A 24757-nucleotide genomic window follows, 5' to 3' on the forward strand; every position below is an offset into this window, starting at 1 on the left:
CCCTTCGCCCTCGGTCTCCCCTGCCCTTGCAATGGCCGGAGGAAACGCACAGGCTAAAGAAGACCTTTTTAACTTCACCCCACGTAAATTACTCGCATGCAACTTCACTGTACCATCTGCCTCAGATTAATGATGTTTTTGTTGGAAAACTCCAGATGAAAGAATAAGTTTTCCCAAGAGCAAGGTTAGTGGAAAGCGTTGCTTCACACGCACGTGCACGTATGACTGCATAGACGCGAGAGGGCAAGTTTCCTTGGAAGCCTTAGTTCTGGCGTTTCCTGTCTTTTTACACGTGAGTCTCCAACCCCCATGTTCCCTACAGCTTTGTTCTGGAGTATTTTGGAATACAGTGTTTCAGCAAAACCAGCATAACCTCCCTGAACACGTTGCTTTCCTGCTAGGGATGGCAGGATGCTTCTTCTTGCCAGTCTGCCCCAGAAAAATAGCAGGGGCTCAAATTCAGCTGGGTACCGGCTCGTAAGCAGAGCCCTAAACCCTTCCCGGCTGGTGCTATCCGAGGCCAGTGTGAAGGTAGCGTCCAAGGTTCCTTCAGAATACCTGACCCTGGTAACGATACTGCCACAAAAGAGGACAATTCATACCGTGGCTGGCGGCCTCTTTTTGTGGGGAGAAGTCAGGGCCACCCCACTAAAGGGCCAACCACCACCTTTTAGTCTTTCGTTACCACAGCTGCGATACCGCTTTTCTTAAACCCAGACCCCGCAGGTCACTGCTGCCGGTTCAGCTGCTGAGGAGGGCGAGGGGAGCGGATCCCTCACCCACTGCAGAGGCGGCTGGCGGTCAGCGTGCGCGGAGACCGGTCTCACAGGCATTGGCATCTTCACGGCCCTTCAGATCCTCTGTTTCAGCCTTGGAAAGCTGTGGAGAAACAGAGGTGTTTAAAGGCAAAGGAGCAAACGGATAAAACTCTAAAACAGAACTTTTCACATTTCCAAAAGAGCTTCTGCATCTTTACTTTCTCCAGAAATAGGGAAAAGAAACATCAGGACTTGAAAGCTGTATGGGATTTGGGCCTTTCTGTTCCACTTCAAGTATCTATTGGAAGAGCTATTAGCTAAACTGATGTTGCCATGTTCCCCTCCAAGGGCTGGGTTTGGTTAATCGTATGCCAATTCCATGCACTTTTTTCCTGATTTTAAACACAGAAGGAAAACATAACTGTTGAAAGCTCACAGCATTAGCAGTACCCAGTTTCTCTGCTGCCTGTAAAGAGAGGGTGGATGAGTCTCTCGAGTGCAGACTTCCAAACTGCACTAGGGCTCAGCCAGCCAGGTAAATCATAGATGAAGTCAGAGGCAGAATAGCTTTTACAGATGGTTCAGATTTCAGTCCCCACAGCACCAAAACTTATTTCAATTTTCTTCTTCTGCCACTCACACAAAGGGAAATATTTTATTTATTGCTCCATAGGAAAGAAGAATAGCCCCTGAAATGAAGCTGCTGCTCTATTTCTGCAGTTATTATTCCTGCATGCCATAGCCCCTCACTCAGGCCAGGCCAGGCTGCTCCTTCCCATCCCTCTCCTATTAAAAAAATCAAGCCCAGCCTTTCACCTGCCCCCTTGACCCCGTTCTGTAAATGCTTAATGTGCTGTAGGCCAGATTTGTCTTCCTGAGCACAGCTGAGATTTGCCTTTTTGAGCGGCATGCCCGGGGGTGAGGGGTCCTTTGGAAGGCAGTGCTCCTGGGGGGTGGGGGGCTGCTTGAACGGGAGGTTGGGAGGTGGGATGGGGTGGGGTAGGTCACAGCCCAGGAGCAATGGTTAGCAAAATCCTACACTGGAAAAGAGGGAAGCTGCCTTTAAAACCCATTTCAGCGCTGCAGTGTCCACCATCGTCTTGAGCAAGCTCTTCTGCCCTTCTCGGGTAGGACTTAGAGAGCGTAGTCATGAGCAGCCCTTTGTGTGGCTAGAACACGCGAGCCAGAGAGTTTTTGTAACGTTTGAGTTCGGGGGAAAAGATGAGCCCAGAAAGTGGTGGGTCCTTCTTTTGGGGGCTACCGGCCTTGCTTCGCTGTGGCTCGCAGGGGCCACAGTCCCACCGCTGCACGTGCAAGGGCCGCCTCGCCGGCACGGGCGAAGGGTGAGAGCCGGTGTCCTGGCCCCGAGGCCCCTCGCTGAGGCCCTACGAAAGCCGCTGCCTCTGCAGAACGACCTGAGCGATGGGCGAGCAGCGAAGAGCGACGGGGAGCGGCGCGGGCGCGGGAGGTGGGTGCTGGGACGGGGTGTGCGAAGGTCCTGCCCGCTCGTGCAGCAGCTGCTGCCCTTCGGCATGGCTTTCCCTTCTTTTTCCTGTCCCTCCACTTCTCCATCTGCGCTGTGGATTACATCAGAAATGAGATAAAAATTTGCACTTCAATTAGAATTGAAACCCACCAAGCTGACCAGATATGTGGGGCACTAAACTTCTTATTTGAAATATTCAGCCTAAAGATACCATCCTCCAGCTCCTCGCAGGAAATGTTTTGCCAGGGCATCAGTTAGTCCTTGGCGCTAAATCGCCTGTACTGGGGCCTGCTGGAAGGGGGAACGTGGCGATGCCTGGGGAGGTGAACGCCCGGAGCCAAGCAAATTGCAAGTTCGTATTCGATCCGCTCCCATTTACAGCCAAGATGTCTGAATATATTGCTAAATATTCGTGGTCTTTATTAGCTACGTTAATTGCTACACTTCACCCCAAAGGATGGATATAGTATTCCTACACTGTGCCCTGCCAGCTGTGGGGGACAACACAATACTCAGTGCCACAGGACGGAAAGCTGCGATGCAGCTTAATACGATGCACGTAAATGTAACACAGGCAGCCTTATGTTCAAGACAACCTGCAGGTTTCATAAGGGAGACAATCTGCAGCCCGCAGAGGAAATCTGAACCTGGGGAAGGACAAATGCCACGCCAAGGCGTCTACCTGGGGCTGCGGCCGTTGCCGCCTCCTTGTCGGGGAGCCTTTGGCGTTATTTACTGTTCCTAAGCGGAGACACCGATGGATTTGATTCAAGTAGAGTAGAAAATGAAGAGAGTCTGTCTGTTGATGCCTGACACGTGAAGACAGATTCAGGAACTACAATGTGCTGTGAAGGGAATCCTAAATACCGTCATGGTAAAACTAAAACTTGATTCCTTTCCAGCCTTTAGGAGAGGCCTGGTTTATTAACCTCAGTGCAAGAGATCCTGGCCATGTATCGTAGCTCGGAAGGAAATAAAAACTTTCGAAGTGAGCCCAGAGCCATCCAGTCTGTTGCAGCTTCTAATTAACCTGAGTTTGTAGTAGATCCATCGTGGAATTTCTGGGTGATCTAGGAACTCCTTACAACCCTGAATTCTTTCTTTAACGTGTATTATCACCAAAAGGTCAGCGTGGTAAATTACTGCCCTGTTCAGATTTAAAACCTCAGGTCCTCCGACATCAAAGCATTTACTTCAGTGTGTTTGAATCGTTGTGGTTTCATACCAGTGAAATGACTGTTATGCTTAAACTCCCGCCTAAGAGACTTCCTGAACCTACAGCCTGATTTGAGAAGAGTTTTATATAACATCTGAGGGTTGAAACATGGCCTTTGTTTAAATTAAATTAGAACACCGGCCCAGTACAGTAGAACCTTGCCCATAGGTTATTAAACTATTAAAATCTGGCTGCCAGATGTGGTTTGGGGCAAGGGCTGTAGAGCAGCATGTGCCACCGATGATTATCTACGCGTGGAGGAATATGATGAGTGAAAGCTTTTGAATTTCAGTTCTGGAATTGCACTTGGGGTTGTGGGTGTGTGGGGAGATCAAGTTTCACCCTTCTGGCAGGACCAACACCTAAAATGTTTTTACTAATCCAGCAGTGCTTGTGCTTCTTGCTTCCATTTATACATCCTCAATTCGAGATGCCATAAAAATATGCACTAGAAGTTCCAGGAAAAATTCCATCCCAGATAGAACCTGGGGCTTGGGCTTAAAACAAACGTTTAAATCCAGATTTGTCATTTAGGTATACGACTTGAGCACTAAACCCCCGGACAGGGCCGTCTGAGGCGGATCTGGAGCCTGGGTTCAAAGCATGAACAAGTCCCAAGCGAGGAGCCCACGGCTCTGCAAAGGTGTTGAGGGGGGGGGAGACGCGTACCCAGAAGTGGGATGAACTCCTTAAATAACAGCATGGTGGCTTAGAAAAAAAAGAAAAAGGCCTGCATGGTCACGAGACAGTTTAGGCTTGAAATCAACGGACCGCCGAGAGGAAGGCGGCTCTGAAGAGCCTGCGACCGGCAGCACGTGAACAACCCCAGGAGTTTTCAGTGTTCCTCTTACGCTTATCAGTGAACCTAATGAATTTTCCTCCCCAAACTGATGGCCTCAGTGATTCGGGAAGTCCTGCTTACCCTGAACACGACTGGACTGGCAGCTCTCTGGGGCAGGGAGGGGTCGATCAGAAACTCGTCCCAGGTGGACGCGTCCGCGGCAGGGGAGAGGCTGGCTGCACGTGCTGCTGGCCACGCTCACGGGGACACTTATCCGGAAATCTGCCAAGGATCTGCTGGATTACGCTTGGGGAAAATGACACGTAAGCGCTGGGAAACGACTGCTGTGCTTTCGGGGCAGCCACCTGCCATGGCGGGGAGGGCAGCGGGGCGGCACGGTGCTGCAGAAGCGGCAAAGCAGAGGAGAGACGTCTGGAGCAGAGACCGTCTTCACAGCTGAGTCAAACGTCATGGAACAGCAGGTAGACTGAGAGCAGTGGTCCACGTGGGAATTAGTGCAGGTTTTGCTTCCACTGCTGCGAGAAAGCTGATCTCGGAGGGACAAATTGCCCCTCTGGGAGTGATTTAAGACGCTTAACCCGCTTGTTTTGCCAAGGAGGATATTAAGAGGCGATTTCAATGCAGCGGCTGTGGGAGTATTGCGCTGTAAGGGTCTTTCCGTGGGCAGGACACGAGCCCTGGAGGAGCCCGTGCCTCGTGGGGAAGGGCGCGTTCACAGCCAGCCACCGTCTCTTGCTGGTTTCCGCTCGGGGCCGAAGGACGTTCTGGGGACCGCGGCGGCCCGGGGCGTGGATGGAGGCTCGCGGGACCGCGCTGCCGGGGGGACCCGGAGCAGGGGCCCATGTCCGGGCGGCTGCTTGGACGCTTTTCGGGAGGCCTCGTCCCCCCGCGCCGTCCCGGGCGTCGGCGTGAGCCGCTTCGGCTGCCGACGCGCTCCGCGGGGCCTGGTTGCCTGTCGGACAGATGCATCTGGCTGCAGAGCCTTGACTTGTTTAAGCAGCTTGAGTGGAGAAGAGATTTTGTAAATATGACTTATTCCAGAGGATGCTTTTCTTCTCCGAACGCCTTTCCACAGCTTCTGTGAAGTGTCTGAGCTGGCACCTCCTCACAGGTACAATTACCCATGCAATTTACCTCTGCTACACACAACAGTACTTACTTTTTCTTGGCTCTGCTTAAAAAATCTGCCTATTCCCTAGAAGTGCTTTGGGCTTGCTGGGGAGGAGGCTGCTTTATGGCGGTGGGTCTGCCCCAAACTCCAGGTTGTCTCATCAGCAACTGGATAACAACCGGGAGCTCTTCTCCTTGCCTTCGTGCTAGTGGATTGCCATTTTGCAGCCCATATAGGAAAAATTGGCTTTTTATCTGAACCTAAAGCTGACTTGCATTACCCAAATGCATAAATACACAGAGTGGGGTTAGGTCCGCTGCTTCATTTGTCTCACGGCTGTTGTTATTTGAGAGGGAAGCTTTGCTCTGGTTGAGGGCTGGCCTTTCCGAAGCCAACGGCTGGTTATTCTCAGGGGAATTCAGCAGGGTGTTGTCCTCCCTCGTGCTCTGCCGAAAGAGTTGGCAGAACCGATGTATTTTAATGAGTTGTGTCATGAGGAATTTAAAACATTCATTAATTTCAAAATTCCCCCCTCATTTTAGAATACACAACTAGGAAGCAGTAGGTAGGAAATATACCTTTTTTTAATGGCAGCTGTTCTGCTCGTGAGCAAATATCCACAGAAAAGCCCAGTTTTGCCTGAAAATGCTAGTAAGCGTCCTGGAAAGACCAGTCCTGTTTTGGCCTCAGAACTGTCAAAGGATGATAGGGAAGAAAGCCGGGTGCAACTTCCAGCGGCCGCAGAGAGATGCGTGCCTTTTTGTGCAGCTCACGTCGCATACAGATACCTACTTGCTGAATTCACAGTGATGCCTCCAGCAAGGAGTTTCTCCTCAGTTTACAGGTTCCCTTCCAGCACATAGATTTACTGATGATGAATAGTGAACAAAATTCATTAATCACATACAAAACCTGCCCTAATAACGAAGGTGTGTTTCAGGAATGCTGAACAGTGGTGGATTTCTCACTGCGCCAGCAGCTTCCCACCGCAGCGTGCCTGGGGTTAGCAGCAACCTGGAAACACAGTCACGAGAGCAGGAAAATGCAGTAAACCTCTCTTTTTCAGGAAATGTGCAGGAACCGCAATAGCCTTTCTCAGGCTGCTTCCATCAGAGATTTCAGAACCATTCTAGCTGTTTTCCTTGTGAGTCTGGGGAAAAGAGAGAAAAAAAAAGGGGGGGGGGTTAATGAGGAGAGCTTTAGTAAAACTTCTTGCTTTTCTTCTATCCGTTTCTTTGCCTAACAGTGTATTCTATTTTGTTCAATTCTCTTCCTCATCATCAAGGATGAAAAAAGGGAGGAAAAATGTTCTGCTATCTGCGCCGCTGCCTCAGTGAGCGTTGCTTGATGCAACATCTTCCCTCCAGAGGCACCAAGTCCACTTGGCCTGTAAAAGCAGACAGAAAAGCCACAACTGTCAGACGGATCTTTTGCCTCCACTCCCTCCCTTTCACCCGGGGCCCACCAGAACAGGCAGACAGGGTTTAAGAGCAGTAATGGGAGAAAGAAGTTGGCAAAGATCTAGGCCATTGATCACACAATTCCTGTTTGGAACAGCCCGACACAAGATATGGCAGCAAACAGCCATCGCGTCTGTCTTGAGAAAAGGAACAAAGTCTGTTGCTCTAAAACTTGCCTGACATTTTTATTACACATCATAAATTAGCTCTATAACACTATCCAAAAGCTGGTGACCTTGAAATCGCACTGTTGACCATGCCGAAGTTGGCTGCAAGCGTGGATTTGCAATAGCAATGACTTCTGCAGATCCGGCTGAGGAATATGATGCAGCTCTGGTAGAATGGCACAAAACTGTCAAAACAACATTCTCAGCGTCCCTGTAGCTCCATTCAGCTCCAAGCACCACCGCGACTCCCTGCCAGCATGGCACTGAGGCTTCACGGGCTGCCAGGACACGGTATGGTTAGATATTTATGTATATAGAGAAAGCATGCGGATAAGCTAGGTAGACATGACACTTCGCAAGGACATAAGCCTTTATGTTCTAGTAGTAGTGTTAATTTCAAGGTAATAAGCAGGAATTCCATTATGGAGACAGTCCCCATAATTGTCCCTTTTAGTGTCAGATAAAGCAATTATTTTTTCTCCAGCAGACAAGATTATATGTTGCATCAATCTGATTTTATACAGAAATTCTTATGTTCCTATCTGCTAAGGAGATTTTTATGAGGCCTGTCACAGAAACTTAAAAAAAGTCTCTTCAAGTGACGGACAGTCGTGTTGTGAAATCGGACACAGGGCTTTGGCAGGGCTCAGCTTGGTGACTGTCCCCCTGATCCCCGATCAGCGACAGCTGCTCTTCGGTGACAGCTCATTGCACCGGGTGCTGTCGTCATGAGCTGTAGCGTCAGTAAACAAGGGGTTTTAAGCCAGTCCTGGCTCATGAAAGAATAAACTTTTCTTATGGAGGCCAGATGTGGTAATTTAACCTTTATTACTGGGGAAAGAAGAAAATTACTTTGGGGAGGCAGAATTGCTTTTGCTTTGGTCCGGACGGGGACTTGCAGTAACTTCTCAAGGAAGGGTTTGCTGTTGCAGAGCGCAGGAGTAGGTGTTTGCAATCTTCCTTCATTTGACCCTGTTAACTTGCTTCCATTCTGCATAAGCACGTGTTACCTGTCCATTTTGGGTGCAATTGGGAGCATTACTTGGACGCTCACCAGCACAGCAGCAGCACGTGGCAACGTGTTCCCATACCCCGGTGTCGTGCCGTCAACTCTGCCGGTGAAGAGACGACCTGAGTCCTCCTCCAGCGCAGACGCCCTGCACACGGCAGCGTCGTTACCTCTGACGCCCCTGCCTTGCCCGGGGGCTGGCTGGGCCGGGCCGGGCGGTGCGGCGGTCCTCGCACGGGGGGCACCTGGGAGCACCTGGAAACCGAACCGCGGGCAGCGACCTGGGGTGTCTGCTGGCGCGTGGGCAGGGCTTGCGGCTGCCGTCGTGCGAGCGTCGACTGTGAACAGCGGCGGCTGACTGCTGCTTCGTGCTTGGCTGAGCGGACCTGCCCTTACCCTTCCAGCGCTCCCGCTTGGGCTCCATCCAAAAGGCGCGGAGCGCAGAAGCATTCTTCTCCCTACCACGGTGCAGAAGGCAGTAGCTGGAGGGAGCAGGCGTGTTCACTTCTCGGTCGGTGAGAGGGCAGCGCAATCTGCCCCGACATGAGGAGGGCCTCGTCGCCGCTGTCTGTGGCAGAGGCGGCGGTTCGTGATTTTCCAAGCGTTAACTCCAGGCATGCGCTTCGCATCTGATCTTCCCGTGTGAGGTTGGGCTCCTTCCCCCCTCGTCTGTCCTGATCTTGTAAGGAACAAGTCTGGTAACCTACGTCTCAGTGCCAGAGGGTGGTCTCCAACACGGACCCGGCTTCCCGCAGCTTGGTCTGGAGCTAGCCGAGAACATTCCCGTTTATTCCTTCGGCGTCCTCTGGACAGACCTCCTCTGTTTTGCACTCAAAGACCTAACTGCTAATACTTTTATTCTGTTTCTTCTTTCTGAGCTAATTTTCTGAGTCATTGTGGTTTCTCTCCTATTTTGTTTTTGTTAATCTGGTTGGCATTTTGAGGTTTTTTTTGTTCATTATGTGATGGGGCTATATAAGGGGATGTGTCTCTGGAATTCAGGTATCCTCTGCCCTGTGTTTTCTGTTATCTCCTTCATCAGTAATTATGCTGAAGGCAGTTAGATGCATTTGGCATGAGCTAACGTTAATAAATCTGGGTTGTTAATCACTCAGACATCTCTGCTGAGTCTCTGCATACTGATGCGTATGTGCTCAGATCGTTTCTCTGGAGCAGGCTCCTGGAAGCACGGCGCGTTCACAACCTCCCCTTTACCCGCCCCCCGCCAGGGCCCTGCGTCTTGGGCCTTCGCCGCTGGTGACACGGCCCGGCCACCTCTTTGCCAAGGCCGCCGGCACCGCGGGGGCCGGGGCCCGGGGCAGGTCCTGCCGATGCAGCGGGCAGGGGAGCCCTCCAGCACCCGCCCGGCCCCCGCTTGCCCCCGCTCCCCGCGTTCCCATCTCACCTCCCCGGCTCCGACGGCATCGGTGACCCAAGCGTGCGGCTCCGCCAGCCTCCGGCGCAGCTGCAGCCGGTGCAGGTCACCGCACCAACCCGCCTGCGGCGAGCCAAGCACGGCCGTGGAACCGGGGCAGCCCTGGGGGAAACGGAGAAAATGCCCCAGAACAGCAGCGACCTCCCTCCCCTTTCTAGATGCCGTGCGTTTACTGGGTGCTGCTCCCAGGCCACGGGTCTGGGCCAATTCTGTCCATCTCCGTACAGCCCGGTGGGGACGGCAGTGCTGCTATGGGCTTGTCCTCGGTGCTGACCATCTTGGACACGGGTCCCCTCAGGTGCGTGGGGAGAGTGGTCCTGGTCTGGGCTCCCCCTTGGTGCTGATGATCTTGGACACGGGTCCCCTCAGCCACGTGGGGAGAGTGGTCCTGGTCTGGGCTCCCCCTTGGTGCGGTTGATCTTGGACACGGGTCCCCTCAGCCACGTGGGGAGAGTGGTCCTGGTCTGGGCTCCTCCTTGGTGCGGTTGATCTTGGACACGGGTCCCCTCAGGTGCGTGGGGAGAGTGGTCCTGGTCTGGGCTCCCCCTTGGTGCGGTTGATCTTGGACACGGGTCCCCTCAGGTGCGTGGGGAGAGTGGTCCTGGTCTGGGCTCCCCCTTGGTGCTGATGATCTTGGACACGGGTCCCCTCAGGTGCGTGGGGAGAGTGGTCCTGGTCTGGGCTCCTCCTTGGTGCAGTTGATCTTGGACACGGGTCCCCTCAGGTGCGTGGGGAGAGTGGTCCTGGTCTGGGCTCCCCCTTGGTGCGGTTGATCTTGGACACGGGTCCCCTCAGCCACGTGGGGAGAGTGGTCCTGGTCTGGGCTCCCCCTTGGTGCGGTTGATCTTGGACACGGGTCCCCTCAGGTGCGTGGGGAGAGTGGTCCTGGTCTGGGCTCCCCCTTGGTGCGGTTGATCTTGGACACGGGTCCCCTCAGCCACGTGGGGAGAGTGGTCCTGGTCTGGGCTCCTCCTTGGTGCGGTTGATCTTGGACACGGGTCCCCTCAGCCACGTGGGGAGAGTGGTCCTGGTCTGGGCTCCTCCTTGGTGCTGATGATCTTGGACACGGGTCCCCTCAGGTGTGTGGGGAGAGCGGTCCTGGTCTGGGCTCCCCCTTGGTGCGGTTGATCTTGGACACGGGTCCCCTCAGGTGCGTGGGGAGAGTGGTCCTGGTCTGGGCTCCCCTTTGGTGCGGTTGATCTTGGACACGGGTCCCCTCAGCCACGTGGGGAGAGTGGTCCTGGTCTGGGCTCCCCCTTGGTGCTGATGATCTTGGACACGGGTCCCCTCAGGTGCGTGGGGAGAGTGGTCCTGGTCTGGGCTCCCCTTTGGTGCGGTTGATCTTGGACACGGGTCCCCTCAGGTGCGTGGGGAGAGTGGTCCTGGTCTGGGCTCCCCCTTGGTGCTGATGATCTTGGACACGGGTCCCCTCAGGTGCGTGGGGAGAGTGGTCCTGGTCTGGGCTCCTCCTTGGTGCTGATGATCTTGGACACGGGTCCCCTCAGGTGCGTGGGGAGAGCGGTCCTGGTCTGGGCTCCCCCTTGGTGCTGATGATCTTGGACACGGGTCCCCTCAGCCACGTGGGGAGAGTGGTCCTGGTCTGGGCTCCTCCTTGGTGCTGATGATCTTGGACACGGGTCCCCTCAGGTGTGTGGGGAGAGCGGTCCTGGTCTGGGCTCCCCCTTGGTGCGGTTGATCTTGGACACGGGTCCCCTCAGGTGCGTGGGGAGAGTGGTCCTGGTCTGGGCTCCCCCTTGGTGCTGATGATCTTGGACACGGGTCCCCTCAGGTGTGTGGGGAGAGTGGTCCTGGTCTGGGCTCCCCTTTGGTGCGGTTGATCTTGGACACGGGTCCCCTCAGCCACGTGGGGAGAGTGGTCCTGGTCTGGGCTCCCCCTTGGTGCTGATGATCTTGGACACGGGTCCCCTCAGGTGCGTGGGGAGAGTGGTCCTGGTCTGGGCTCCTCCTTGGTGCTGATGATCTTGGACACGGGTCCCCTCAGGTGCGTGGGGAGAGCGGTCCTGGTCTGGGCTCCCCCTTGGTGCTGATGATCTTGGACACGGGTCCCCTCAGCCACGTGGGGAGAGTGGTCCTGGTCTGGGCTCCCCCTTGGTGCTGATGATCTTGGACACGGGTCCCCTCAGGTGCGTGGGGAGAGTGGTCCTGGTCTGGGCTCCTCCTTGGTGCTGATGATCTTGGACACGGGTCCCCTCAGGTGTGTGGGGAGAGCGGTCCTGGTCTGGGCTCCCCCTTGGTGCGGTTGATCTTGGACACGGGTCCCCTCAGGTGCGTGGGGAGAGTGGTCCTGGTCTGGGCTCCCCCTTGGTGCTGATGATCTTGGACACGGGTCCCCTCAGCCACGTGGGGAGAGTGGTCCTGGTCTGGGCTCCTCCTTGGTGCTGATGATCTTGGACACGGGTCCCCTCAGCCACGTGGGGAGAGTGGTCCTGGTCTGGGCTCCCCTTTGGTGCTGATGATCTTGGACACGGGTCCCCTCAGCCACGTGGGGAGAGCGGTCCTGGTCTGGGCTCCTCCTTGGTGCTGATGATCTTGGACACGGGTCCCCTCAGGTGCGTGGGGAGAGTGGTCCTGGTCTGGGCTCCCCCTTGGTGCTGATGATCTTGGACACGGGTCCCCTCAGTGCTGGTCAGGAAGCAGTTCCCAGATGCCAGTGGCGTGTTTGAAGACCAATGTATGTCGAAGCACATCAACATCTGTTTACCTGCACAGTTGACTCAGACCTTGACCTGTTCCAGCAAAAGCAGAATTTTTTAAACTCCGTTTCCGGACCTTGGCGAGGTAAAACCACAAAGTGTTGTAACACGCCTTGCGGCTGCAGTTTGGCAGATACCATCTCTGGCCCCTCCGTCACCATGCCTTTCCCAATTCGAACAAGAACACTCAGCTTAGCCTTGTTTTATTTCACGCATTTTATTATTTGCCTGAGTGCTGGCGGGAGGATGCTGCTGCGTTAACCAGGGCATCCTCAAGCGTTACAAGAGCCTCAGGCAGTGGCAAAGCATGCGAGGCTTTGAGTCTCGTTCAGGCTTTGATAATTGCCAGTTTAGATAGCAAAGTCATTACGAAGACTCGGTACAGTCAGCGCTTACATCATGCCCATTTAGGGGAGAAAAACTCAGTGAGCAAGAAAGATGCTGCCACTGACACATCCAAGGAAAAGCAGCCAAGTTATTTTTCATGGCAAGAGGTAGCCGGCTGCGTGGCAGGGGACTGGCAGTAAACCAAGGGAGTACGAGAAAAGGCCTACTTCTTTGGAACGGGGTCTTTGATTCCTCCAGAAAAAAAGAACATGCAGCCATTTAAAAAAAGAAAGAAAAAAAAAGCACTAAGAAATCTCAAAGATGGACTAGAGACAAGATTAAACGCCTTCACAGAGCTCTAATTCATCCGCAGCACTTGCAGGGTGCCTGCCCCATCGAGCGGGTGACGGGGCTTCGTCTCCGCGGCTCGCCGGCTGCCTCCCCCCAGCGTGACCCCTCCCCAGGAGCAGCACGGCAGCCGCGCCAGGCACCGCTGGCCTGTACCACCGTTCCTGGACAAAAGCCTCAAGGAGCTGGTGAAAACGTCTGTCTGTAAAGCAGACCCGGGAATGGGATTTAGCCCCAGGCCCGGCTCAGACCCAGACTTTGCCAGTGATGCGGCAGATTTCATTTCGGAATCGCAGCAAGAGCTGTAGCCGTATGTTGCTCACGGAAGAGCTCAGCGCTCGTATTGTTGCTATGGTTATTTTATAGAAGCCAAAAATGTAATACGTCTGTGGAAAGGATGTAGAAAGAGACACCTCCACCTGAAGAACCATCTCCTTAGCAGCACAAGAGTTTTGTGTGTACAGTGCTTTACACAGTGGAATATGAAAAGAAACAGTGAGAGCAACAAGAGGCTCGGGGCACATATTAACAGGTTTTAGGCTTGGCTTAATGGTGCTCTGTTTTGAAGCAGTGGTTTCAGTCTTTCTTGGTCTAGGTACCACCAGGAGTTTCATAGCGGAGACGCAGACCGCTGTGCAACAAGCCAAAGCTCGGCGGCAGTCCGTAGGCTTGTTTAAACTTTCTGCTCTGAGGAATACCAGGCAGCGCGGGGTGGATCAGCCCCGGCTCAGCTCGGGTCGGCGCTGACGCAGACACCCCCCCCCCCCCCCCCCCCCCGGTGCTCAGCTGCTCCCAGGCTGCTGCGGAGCTTCGGGGAGGCACGAGGCAGGTTTCCATTTTCCGTTGCTTCTGTTTGAAATGTTTGCGTTTGCAGGTATCATTATAAGAGCTCTGAAAAGTTTCGTCCCAGCCAATAAAACATAGCAAATAATAAGGGACATTTTTCCCCAGGATGGTATTTTAGGTGACATTTTTCTAAGACTGCACAGTTTTCAGAAGACACCAGTGGTGTTTTTTTCATGAACATCTGAATCAGTTGAATAACTGTGAATAGCAAATAAGCCCATGAATCACTGCTAACCAAGATCTTTGTCTGCCTTATTAACTGATAGACGCTATTATTGCAGTTCACTTAGCACTACTTATACAGCTCTAAATAAATAAGTACTCTTTCTCTTAGTTACTGCTACTTGGCACGAATCCTATTGCCTCCCGGCAAACAGTGAGTTTAAACCTTGTCTCCTCAAGGCTCCTGCAGGGAAATATTGGAGAAATCGCCTAGCCCAGACCAAGTCCTCCAGACCCACAGCAAACAGCAGAGCCGGGACCTTTGGTGCCGTGGGGCTGTTGTTCCACCCTGGCTCCAAACCACATCTTGAGGGAACGACGTGTTTATCCAACAACCTCTGTTGCATGTTCTTTTCTGCTGATTTTTCATCCCTGTTCTAGACTCTGAAAATGCGGCCTTTTTTTTTTTTTTTTAGTTCGTTCTCTTAAAGAAGTGCCTTCCAGGATTTTTTTCCCTCAATCTCGATTATCCTGTCTCCTAAAAACCAGCTACCGGAGAGGATGTTCTGCCGCGCAGGGTGTCCTGGGCCCTCTCGGCGGACGCGCTGCTGCTTCGGCACGGGGTGGGCGGTGCGCAGCTGCACGCAGATACCGCGGCCAACCCCGACCTGCTCGTGGACCACTGCCATCTCCCTGCCTTGCTCCGAGGGCACCTTCACTCGCACCGCCAATCCCAAGGGAATCTTTCCAGCTGCTGAGAGAAGCCCGTTTACAGTCCCTTGTTTTATGCCTCGTTTACATCCTCAGCTCTCCTAAAAACTCATGCAACAGCAACCGAAGGGTGTGCGGTTTTTCACACTCTATGGCGAAAAGCCTCTCAGGCTTTGGAGGATATTTGTATGGAAACTGGTTGAAACCTTTCTGTAGCGGAATGGCGACGTCCATACTGACAATCGCCTTTCCACAGGGAAGAAACAGTATTTTAATAACCTGGAATAATACATGGTAGCTTGAGGGCCAATTGCTAGCAATCGATGAGGAATGAGGGGCGGTAAAAGGGCAAATGACAGCCTCTTCGTAATAAATGAACGAACTGATACCCATTAATTACAGCTGCTTTTGACATTTTGAAAAATTTCAGTGATGTTCTTAGACTGTAAAATCACACTGCACTATAGAGGGAGGGCAGTGCCTGGCACTCAGCGGGAGACTGCTTTATATTTGCATATTCAAATAATGAGTAGTTTCCAAATGAAATGCCGTAGGGATATAGCATTCATCCATTTTTTCGGTGATCGTACTGCTCTACTCTCTTCTCTTCACAGAGATGCTGAAATGTGTAATTGAGATGCAGAGGCAGCCAAATGGGGTCAAGTGGCCTGGAAGCGAAGACCCCCCCCCCTTTTCTTCTCACTGTGAAAAATGGGAAAAAAAATCAGTCCTCGGTTTCCCTCGCTCAGCCTCCCCTGCTCTTCTCCCTGGAGAGCCAGTGGGAACGCGTCCTCCCTCCTGCCAGCGGTCCCGACTCCTCCACCTCCTCCCCTGGAAGCAAGCTCAACCCAGGCTCTTGCTGGGGCAGACAACAACCCTAACACCGCGAGCAGCTGCAGCGTCCCTGGAGTTACTGAAATGCCTGTTGGAAAGCATTATTTGGGCTAGGGAAGTAAGCGGGGGTGAGGCTGGGAGAAGAACCTGGGGCTGCCGGTCGCTCCAGCAGCTCCTGCTGACAGCGATGCAGACGTCGCTGCTGCCGCCCTTCAGAATAACCCGGGATATTTCACTTAACGTCTGGCTTCTCGGCCCAGGAGGGGATGAAGTGGGAGATTTGTCAGGGAAAGTCGTTCTCTGAGAGCACTCGGCTGCTCTGCTTCACAGACGAGACCTGCAGATCCCCCTCACGTCCCCGGGCTCGTGACGGCCCGCTTTCTGCTCCGCCGCGCTCTCTGAGAGACCCGAACTCCTGCAAATATTAGTTGCAACCGCACCGGTATTTCACGGAGCTATTTTTATCCAAAGCAGTCTGCCTGGGTCTGTCTTCCTGCTAGTTCAATGTTTTCCTCTGAATTTCAGGTTCGAGGAACAGAGATTAACTACTCCGGTTAATCTCTACCAGTGGGCCCCGGTGATCATGAAGGTCGGTCCCCATCATACTTCTTCTCTCTCTCATGCACTAAATCTTTCCTGTTTTCCAGGTGCCTCCGGGAGACGCAGCCTCCCAAGCACAGCCAGACCGAGCTGCCGTTTTCCCAGGACTGTAAACAAAACCTTCCCTCTCACCCCGTCTCAACTCAGCTGTTCAAATGAAACTCTTTTACGGCAATTAGCAGTTACGCGGAATGACTTCATTGTTCAGTCGGTGCATGCTACAGCCCTGACGAGATAGTCTGTGACTCGAGATTAGTGCCACTGTGGGTTTATTTGATGAATTAATATAATCATAACGAAAACTAAAGGAAATTCTCAATGCACCGAATGAAATCAGGATCTAATTCAAAACTGTAGTTCTAGTCTAAAACAGTGATGTGGTAAAAAAGTCCCTCCCCATTCAGAGGCCCCGCTGGCCCAGGGGCTGTGCAGAGGGTGGGGACGGGTCTGCGCTCAGCTCTTCTGCCGGTTTGGCCGCAGCACGTTGCTCTGTCCGCCCGTTTCTCTGCTCCCGGGGTGCCAGCATCGCCGGCGCCCACCCCATCCCCTGCCCGCGCAGCACGTGTATTCACAGAGTTTGGCAGCAGGATTGAACTCTTCCCCGACGCGCTGCGCGTAGCCCTGCTGCAGACCTCCGCCCTCCTGGCTGGGCCACCAGTGCCAGCTCCAGCCGTTGCCGCTGCGCTCCTCCCCGACCCCCGCCACCCGCTGCCCCTCCTCTGCCGCTCCCTTCGCCCTGCTGCTGCTACCCTGCTTTCATTTTGGGTACTTTTCAGCTGTTCCTCCTGCAGACCTAGAGCAAGAGCAACAGTTTCTTAAGTCACTACTGCTGTTGACTGTGGCACTTACCCCGAGTGCTGCTGGGACGCCGTGGTATAAACTAGCTGGAGAAACTCCATCTGGACCAAGTCAGCCCTGGGTATCAAAGTTCTTCCTTCAAACACACGTCAAAATGTGTAATTCCTGTTGCTCTGCAAATGACCGTGGGCTCTGAGGCAGCGGTTACGTGAATGCTTCCACAGTGCTGACTAAAATGGGTGCTACCGTGAGACAAACAAGCCACATACGGAAAGTCAGCAGTAGTACGTGAGCGCAGCAGTGTAGATCTCTCGGGAGCAGCTGGGAGATGCCCTGGAGGTCCTCTGGACCCAGCTGACTGGATTCTGGATCCGGCTGACTTAGCTCACCGCAGCGCTTTGGCTCACAAATCCGTGTTGGCTGTCCGGACATTCACAGCAGAGCAAAGCGTCTGCGAGGAAGGGCCCTTCTTGCACCTGGCTTGCTCCATCCATGCCTCTCGGCAGGGCGCGATCACAGGCGGCAGCACGTTGTCCTGAGCCCGCGGCAGCTTCTGGCGCAGGCAGAGCAGCGACTTGAGCTCGGAGCGGAAGCTCTCGTTCAGCCAGCAGTAGATGAAGGGGTTGTAGCAGGTGCTGCTCATGGCAAACCAGTGCAGAGCGAAATACAGCCAGTTCCTCGTCTTGATGCCCAGGCTGGAGATGAGCACGACGTAGCAGTTGAGGGGGAACCAGCAGACCGCAAAGACCACCACCACCAGCACCAGCATCTTGATGCTCTTCTTCTTGTTCCTGTGGTGGGTGACGGACTGCTGCGTGGTGACGTCTCCAATGGCGTTGCGCAGCCACAGCTTCTTGGCCAGGCGTGTGTAGGTGACGGTGATGACGAGCAGGGGCAGGAGGTACAGGAGGAGAAAGGTGGACAGGTCCAGATATTTCCAGACCAGTTCTGCAGGCTCGGGAAAATCAGGGAGGCACAAACTCCGGACAGTAGCTTCCCTTGAAAACAAAGAAATGCGTATATAGCACGTGGCCACTGCTGTGTAAAAGCATGCTGCTAATTCGGCAAACCACAGTGGTGGTTTCTTGCCACCCACAAGCACATCCTCATGTTTGTAATACTGACAGCAGAGGGCCAAATACAAATAATCTCACACCGGGCAAAACTAAATTAAAACTCTGTTTCCCAGTAAGCGCTCATCTCACGATAGAGTGCCTATGTTTCTGCATCTATATCTGTCTCAAAGGGGGTAAGACTGCCTACTGTGTATTGCTGTCTCCTTTTTCCCTGAATTATGGTGTTGTTACTCTTTATCCTGGGAAGCTGAATGCAGGAGGAAAGGGGGCAGCGAGTGAGACCCTCTCTGCTCGTCTCCATGTCAATGTGTGATTCCTACCCAGCCTGAAACAGGACAATTATATCCAGGTTTGAGTGTGCCCACCCAGACATCCAGCCCGGCGTGTTACTCCTGCACGTGGGCTGTGCAACTGCTGTCCGTCCATGAGCAATTAACGGGGGAGCATTTGTGGGACGCAGCAGATTAACAGCACGTGTGTGGATCATCCCTGCAGCATGTCTGCAATAGCTCTGGTTTGACATTTGGGTCTGCCATCAAGGCACTACACAGACGCGCTCCTCCTGTCCAGGAAACGCCAGACAGATACAGAACCGCCTAAGCCAGGAGCTGAAAGCTGCTCTACGTGCTGGGAATTCACGGCCGTCATCGGCGAGCGAGGAAGAGGTTGCTGGGTTTAGAGGTCGAGGCGCGGAAGCGGTTCAGGAATGATCCCCACTTGCAGAGCTCTTTAGCTCTTGCCGGCAGCACTACTTCTTGGCCTGTCCATCCCTTTTTCTTGAGCTATTCAGCAGAGCAGTTGTTAAAACTTTGTTGCTTCATCCCAGAACGGACGTGATTATTAGAATAACTGATAGTTTACCTTATACTGGTAGGCAGATACCTAGCTAACAGAGGCGCTCTCAGCTCACGTACCTCAATGCCATCTGGAAAGGACTAAGTGTTCCTTCCATATGCCACAACAGATGACTGGGAATGCTAAAAACATGAGGAGAAAGGGGCACTCACAGATTTATTTCCTGTAGATGCTTTCTCCTTTTCTTTCCTTTCTTTTCCTTTTTTTCATTCTCTTCTTCCACTTTGCCCCTCCTTCTTCAAACCTTGTCTGCTGTTCACTTGTATTCCTCAGAGATTTTAGTCTCCATCAAGCTATATTATTTGTTGCAGTATTGATTAATATCTTTAATATCCTGTTGTCAACCTCTGGAGTTGGCTTTTGTGCCACAAATAGAAGATTGCTTGAAAATGGGCTGCTGTGAATAGGGACCGTGCGTGTGTTAGGGGATGACCAAGGGCACGGCGCGCCACTAAACCGCGCCAGCCTGGGAGGACTTTGGCCACTCTTGTTGAGCGAGGAACTGGTGCAGAAGGGGAAATCAGCCTTTGAGAAACGCACCCTTGACCTTTTCCTCCTCGGGATCGTACCGGCCGCGGGCGCACGAAAGGCGAGGCCGTGCTGGGCGCACAGCTGGGCCTGTCTGCTAGGTCACCGCTAAGAATAACCCGCGGGCCGGCAAGGGAGGGACTGCACTGGCCAAGGGCACGCGGCGGCAGGAGACGAGCAACGGGGTCAGCCCTGGGGTCCAGCTGGGGTCCAGAGGCTCCCAGTCGTTTTAGGGAAGGGGCTGCTTGAGAGCAAAAGCAGGCAGACTACAGCACTTTGATAAATTCTGGGACAACTGGATTTGGGCACACTACTGTGCACCGTAACCAGTGAAATTTGGCGCTTTTGGAGCCATATTCTTGTACCTCTAAAGCCTAGGTAACCAGGGCTATCGCAGGAGCTCTCAGCAGCACAAGGTTTATTACGAGCAGTGTTACAGCCGTGATTTTCACTCAGTGGAAGAGTGATGAGAGGTTCGCGTGCTATCGAGCCCCCCCGTGCCAAGGCAAGGCTGGGTTTCCTCCGGCCGTGCTGCCGGACAAGCGGGGCGGGTGCGGCCTGAGAGACAGCAGCACTTGTTCATTCATGAGCAGTTTGTCCAGCAATGCTCTGCCGGCAGCTGCAAAGCGATGCGAGTGCTGGAGTAACCCAGTACTTTGTTTACAAAGTCCAAGTAGCTGAAGACACTGTATCCCCCAGGAAGGTCTCGCTCAGGCAAACAAACTGTAGGTACAGCTGAGAAAGAGCAGTAAAACCCCAGGTTACACCCCCATTTTCTGTAACCTCTTGCATACAAACAGCGTTAAAAAGCCTGTGCAGGCAGTTAAACCAGCTCCCTGCCGTGTTCACAGGAGGGCAGTGTCAGTGCTGTAGAAGACGTTTGTCCTTGGTACAGAAGCTGCATGACAGAAATCGCCCGCTGCTGCCTCCCCGCTCTGCTCTCCGCGACTTGGCTCTCGAGTCGCAGCCACCGTTCACCACCGCCCTGCTCCTCCGCCCCGAGTCCGGCATCCCCGTGAAATCTGGGCACCAGCAGCACCGTGGAAAAGCACTGGCTTGTGCGGCACCGAGCTGCACTGTGGACTACTTCCTAGTCAAGAAGAGCCACAGCAATGCCCCGAGCTGCACTATGGACTACTTCCTAATCAAGAAGAGCCACAGCAATGCCCCGAGCTGCACTGTGGACTACTTCCTAGTCAAGAAGAGCCACAGCAATGCCCCGAGCTGCACTGTGGACTACTTGCTAGTCAAGAAGAGCCACAGCAATGCCCCGAGCTGCACTGTGGACTACTTCCTAGTCAAGAAGAGCCACAGCAATGCCCCGAGCTGCACTGTGGACTACTTCCTAGTCAAGAAGAGCCACAGCAATGCCCCGAGCTGCACTGTGGACTACTTGCTAATCAAGAAGAGCCACAGCAATGCCCCGAGCTGCACTGTGGACTACTTCCTAGTCAAGAAGAGCCACAGCAATGCCCCGAGCTGCACTGTGGACTACTTGCTAGTCAAGAAGAGCCACAGCAATGCCCCGAGCTGCACTGTGGACTACTTCCTAGTCAAGAAGAGCCACAGCAATGCCCCGAGCTGCACTGTGGACTACTTCCTAGTCAAGAAGAGCCACAGCAATGCCCCGAGCTGCACTGTGGACTACTTCCTAGTCAAGAAGAGCCACAGCAATGCCCCGAGCTGCACTGTGGACTACTTCCTAGTCAAGAAGAGCCACAGCAATGCCCCGAGCTGCACTGTGGACTACTTGCTAGTCAAGAAGAGCCACAGCAATGCCCCGAGCTGCACTATGGACTACTTCCTAGTCAAGAAGAGCCACAGCAATGCCCCGAGCTGCACTGTGGACTACTTCCTAGTCAAGAAGAGCCACAGCAATGCCCCGAGCTGCACTGTGGACTACTTCCTAGTCAAGAAGAGCCACAGCAATGCCCCGAGCTGCACTGTGGACTACTTGCTAGTCAAGAAGAGCCACAGCAATGCCCCGAGCTGCACTATGGACTACTTCCTAGTCAAGAAGAGCCACAGCAATGCCCCGAGCTGCACTGTGGACTACTTCCTAGTCAAGAAGAGCCACAGCAATGCCCCGAGCTGCACTATGGACTACTTCCTAGTCAAGAAGAGCCACAGCAATGCCCCGAGCTGCACTATGGACTACTTCCTAGTCAAGAAGAGCCACAGCAATGCCCCGAGCTGCACTGTGGACTACTTGCTAGTCAAGAAGAGCCACAGCAATGCCCCGAGCTGCACTGTGGACTACTTGCTAGTCAAGAAGAGCCACAGCAATGCCCCGAGCTGCACTGTGGACTACTTCCTAGTCAAGAAGAGCCACAGCAATGCCCCGAGCTGCACTGTGGACTACTTCCTAGTCAAGAAGAGCCACAGCAATGCCCCGAGCTGCACTGTGGACTACTTGCTAGTCAAGAAGAGCCACAGCAATGCCCCGAGCTGCACTGTGGACTACTTCCTAGTCAAGAAGAGCCACAGCAATGCCCCGAGCTGCACTGTGGACTACTTGCTAGTCAAGAAGAGCCACAGCAATGCCCCGAGCTGCACTATGGACTACTTCCTAGTCAAGAAGAGCCACAGCAATGCCCCGAGCTGCACTGTGGACTACTTCCTAGTCAAGAAGAGCCACAGCAATGCCCCGAGCTGCACTGTGGACTACTTCCTAGTCAAGAAGAGCCACAGCAATGCCCCGAGCTGCACTGTGGACTACTTGCTAGTCAAGAAGAGCCACAGCAATGCCCCGAGCTGCACTATGGACTACTTCCTAGTCAAGAAGAGCCACAGCAATGCCCCGAGCTGCACTGTGGACTACTTCCTAGTCAAGAAGAGCCACAGCAATGCCCCGAGCTGCACTGTGGACTACTTCCTAGTCAAGAAGAGCCACAGCAATGCCCCGAGCTGCACTATGGACTACTTCCTAGTCAAGAAGAGCCACAGCAATGCCCCGAGCTGCACTGTGGACTACTTCCTAGTCAAGAAGAGCCACAGCAATGCCCCGAGCTGCACTGTGGACTACTTGCTAGTCAAGAAGAGCCACAGCAATGCCCCGAGCTGCACTGTGGACTACTTGCTAGTCAAGAAGAGCCACAGCAATGCCCCGAGCTGCACTGTGGACTACTTCCTAGTCAAGAAGAGCCACAGCAATGCCCCGAGCTGCACTGTGGACTACTTCCTAGTCAAGAAGAGCCACAGCAATGCCCCGAGCTGCACTGTGGACTACTTCCTAGTCAAGAAGAGCCACAGCAATGCCCCGAGCTGCACTGTGGACTACTTCCTAGTCAAGAAGAGCCACAGCAATGCCCCGAGCTGCACTGTGGACTACTTCCTAGTCAAGAAGAGCCACAGCAATGCCCCGAGCTGCACTGTGGACTACTTCCTAGTCAAGAAGAGCCACAGCAATGCCCCGAGCTGCACTATGGACTACTTCCTAGTCAAGAAGAGCCACAGCAATGCCCCGAGCTGCACTGTGGACTACTTCCTAATCAAGAAGAGCCACAGCAATGCCCCGAGCTGCACTGTGGACTACTTCCTAGTCAAGAAGAGCCACAGCAATGCCCCGAGCTGCACTGTGGACTACTTGCTAGTCAAGAAGAGCCACAGCAATGCCCCGAGCTGCACTGTGGACTACTTCCTAGTCAAGAAGAGCCACAGCAATGCCCCGAGCTGCACTGTGGACTACTTCCTAGTCAAGAAGAGCCACAGCAATGCCCCGAGCTGCACTGTGGACTACTTCCTAGTCAAGAAGAGCCACAGCAATGCCCCGAGCTGCACTGTGGACTACTTCCTAATCAAGAAGAGCCACAGCAATGCCCCGAGCTGCACTGTGGACTACTTCCTAGTCAAGAAGAGCCACAGCAATGCCCCGAGCTGCACTGTGGACTACTTCCTAGTCAAGAAGAGCCACAGCAATGCCCCGAGCTGCACTGTGGACTACTTCCTAGTCAAGAAGAGCCACAGCAATGCCCCGAGCTGCACTGTGGACTACTTCCTAGTCAAGAAGAGCCACAGCAATGCCCCGAGCTGCACTGTGGACTACTTGCTAATCAAGAAGAGCCACAGCAATGCCCCGAGCTGCACTGTGGACTACTTGCTAATCAAGAAGAGCCACAGCAATGCCCCGAGCTGCACTGTGGACTACTTCCTAGTCAAGAAGAGCCACAGCAATGCCCCGAGCTGCACTATGGACTACTTGCTAATCAAGAAGAGCCACAGCAATGCCCCGAGCTGCACTGTGGACTACTTCCTAGTCAAGAAGAGCCACAGCAATGCCCCGAGCTGCACTGTGGACTACTTCCTAGTCAAGAAGAGCCACAGCAATGCCCCGAGCTGCACTGTGGACTACTTCCTAGTCAAGAAGAGCCACAGCAATGCCCCGAGCTGCACTGTGGACTACTTCCTAGTCAAGAAGAGCCACAGCAATGCCCCGAGCTGCACTGTGGACTACTTCCTAGTCAAGAAGAGCCACAGCAATGCCCCGAGCTTGCTGCGGGCTGCGGCTTTCCAACTGAGCGGTGCATTTGCATCGCCCCAGCCAAGAGGCGACACTTTGATGCTGCAGTGCCAAAGCTTAGTACGTGGCTCTGCACAAGCCTCTCCGGAGAAGTCTCCCTCTTTGCGAGGCTTCTGTGGGCCCAAGGACCAGAACAGGCTGGACACAGGGAAGAACAAAAGGTCACAGGGGCAGAGCAAAGCAGAATGTGTGGTTCTTTATCCCCCCGTGGCAGAAGGGATGACTTCCTCGCAATGAATGCCATCGCTGGACGAGCTGGTAGAGGGGAAGATAAGTATCTTTTCCTGCTTTTTTTTTCTCTAGAACAGAATCTTCAATTTCTTCTGATACTTCAGAAATCTTCCTGTGGATGTGAAATTCCACTTCACCTCCTTTCAGCAGGTTTTGTTGTGTTCAACCAAGCAACGCGCTGCCTCCACTGCCAGGCGAGGCAAGGCAGCATACGAAGACGATTTCACTTCCCCGTGGAAGCACCGCTCCTCTCATCAGCATTTCACTGCGGAGAAAAAGGTGGGCATCTCTCTTTTGCTTTTCTCGTTTATCTAATGGAGGGTGGAGGCTCCTCAAGCTCCGAGGAAAGCTGACCCTGCTTTTATAAATCCAGACAGACGAAAGGCCGAGAAGCTAAAACGAGTGGGTCCCCTTTGGCGAGTGAAAGCGCTTGCGAGGTCTGGGCGAGCTGTGCTCCACATCCCCGCGGGCTCCCAGGGCCGTCCTCCCGCCCGCGAGCCCGCTGCGTGGCCTTGCTGGCAGGAGGAGCAGGGGCTGCCGTGGCGGGGCTTGCTCTGCGCCCTGCTCGGGCTGTGGCTGCACGCCTGGATAGCGGGCAAGCCGGCTCGTCGTGGCCGTCTGAGCACCCAGAAGGTGAGAGAGGGAAGAGGAAAGGCCGGGGGAAAGCTGCCGTCTAGGACAAAGCTGACCGAAGGTACGGTGAGGCTCCGGAAGGCCCTGCCCCACCGAGCCGCCACGCTCCGCAGAGCTGCCCTGGCCACGTG

General features: G+C 53.8%; 1 protein-coding gene across 7 annotated transcripts in view; it reads right to left on the reverse strand.

Moving 5' to 3' along the window:
* Window positions 1-17143: 17143 nt before the first annotated feature.
* Window positions 17144-24757, reverse strand: part of LOC112980846 (G-protein coupled receptor 83-like) — a 41081-nt gene continuing 33467 nt past the window's right edge. For all 7 annotated transcript variants that reach the window (XM_026096045.2, XM_064518493.1, XM_064518492.1 and 4 more), the window contains exon 5: window positions 17144-17782. In XM_026096045.2, the coding sequence (XP_025951830.2) occupies window positions 17188-17782 (595 nt within the window). In that variant the 3' untranslated portion in view covers window positions 17144-17187. The remainder of the gene's footprint in view (window positions 17783-24757) is intronic.

The sequence above is a fragment of the Dromaius novaehollandiae genome, chromosome 11, assembly GCF_036370855.1.
Source record: "Dromaius novaehollandiae isolate bDroNov1 chromosome 11, bDroNov1.hap1, whole genome shotgun sequence".
In the NCBI taxonomy this organism is placed as follows: Eukaryota; Metazoa; Chordata; class Aves; order Casuariiformes; family Dromaiidae; genus Dromaius; species Dromaius novaehollandiae.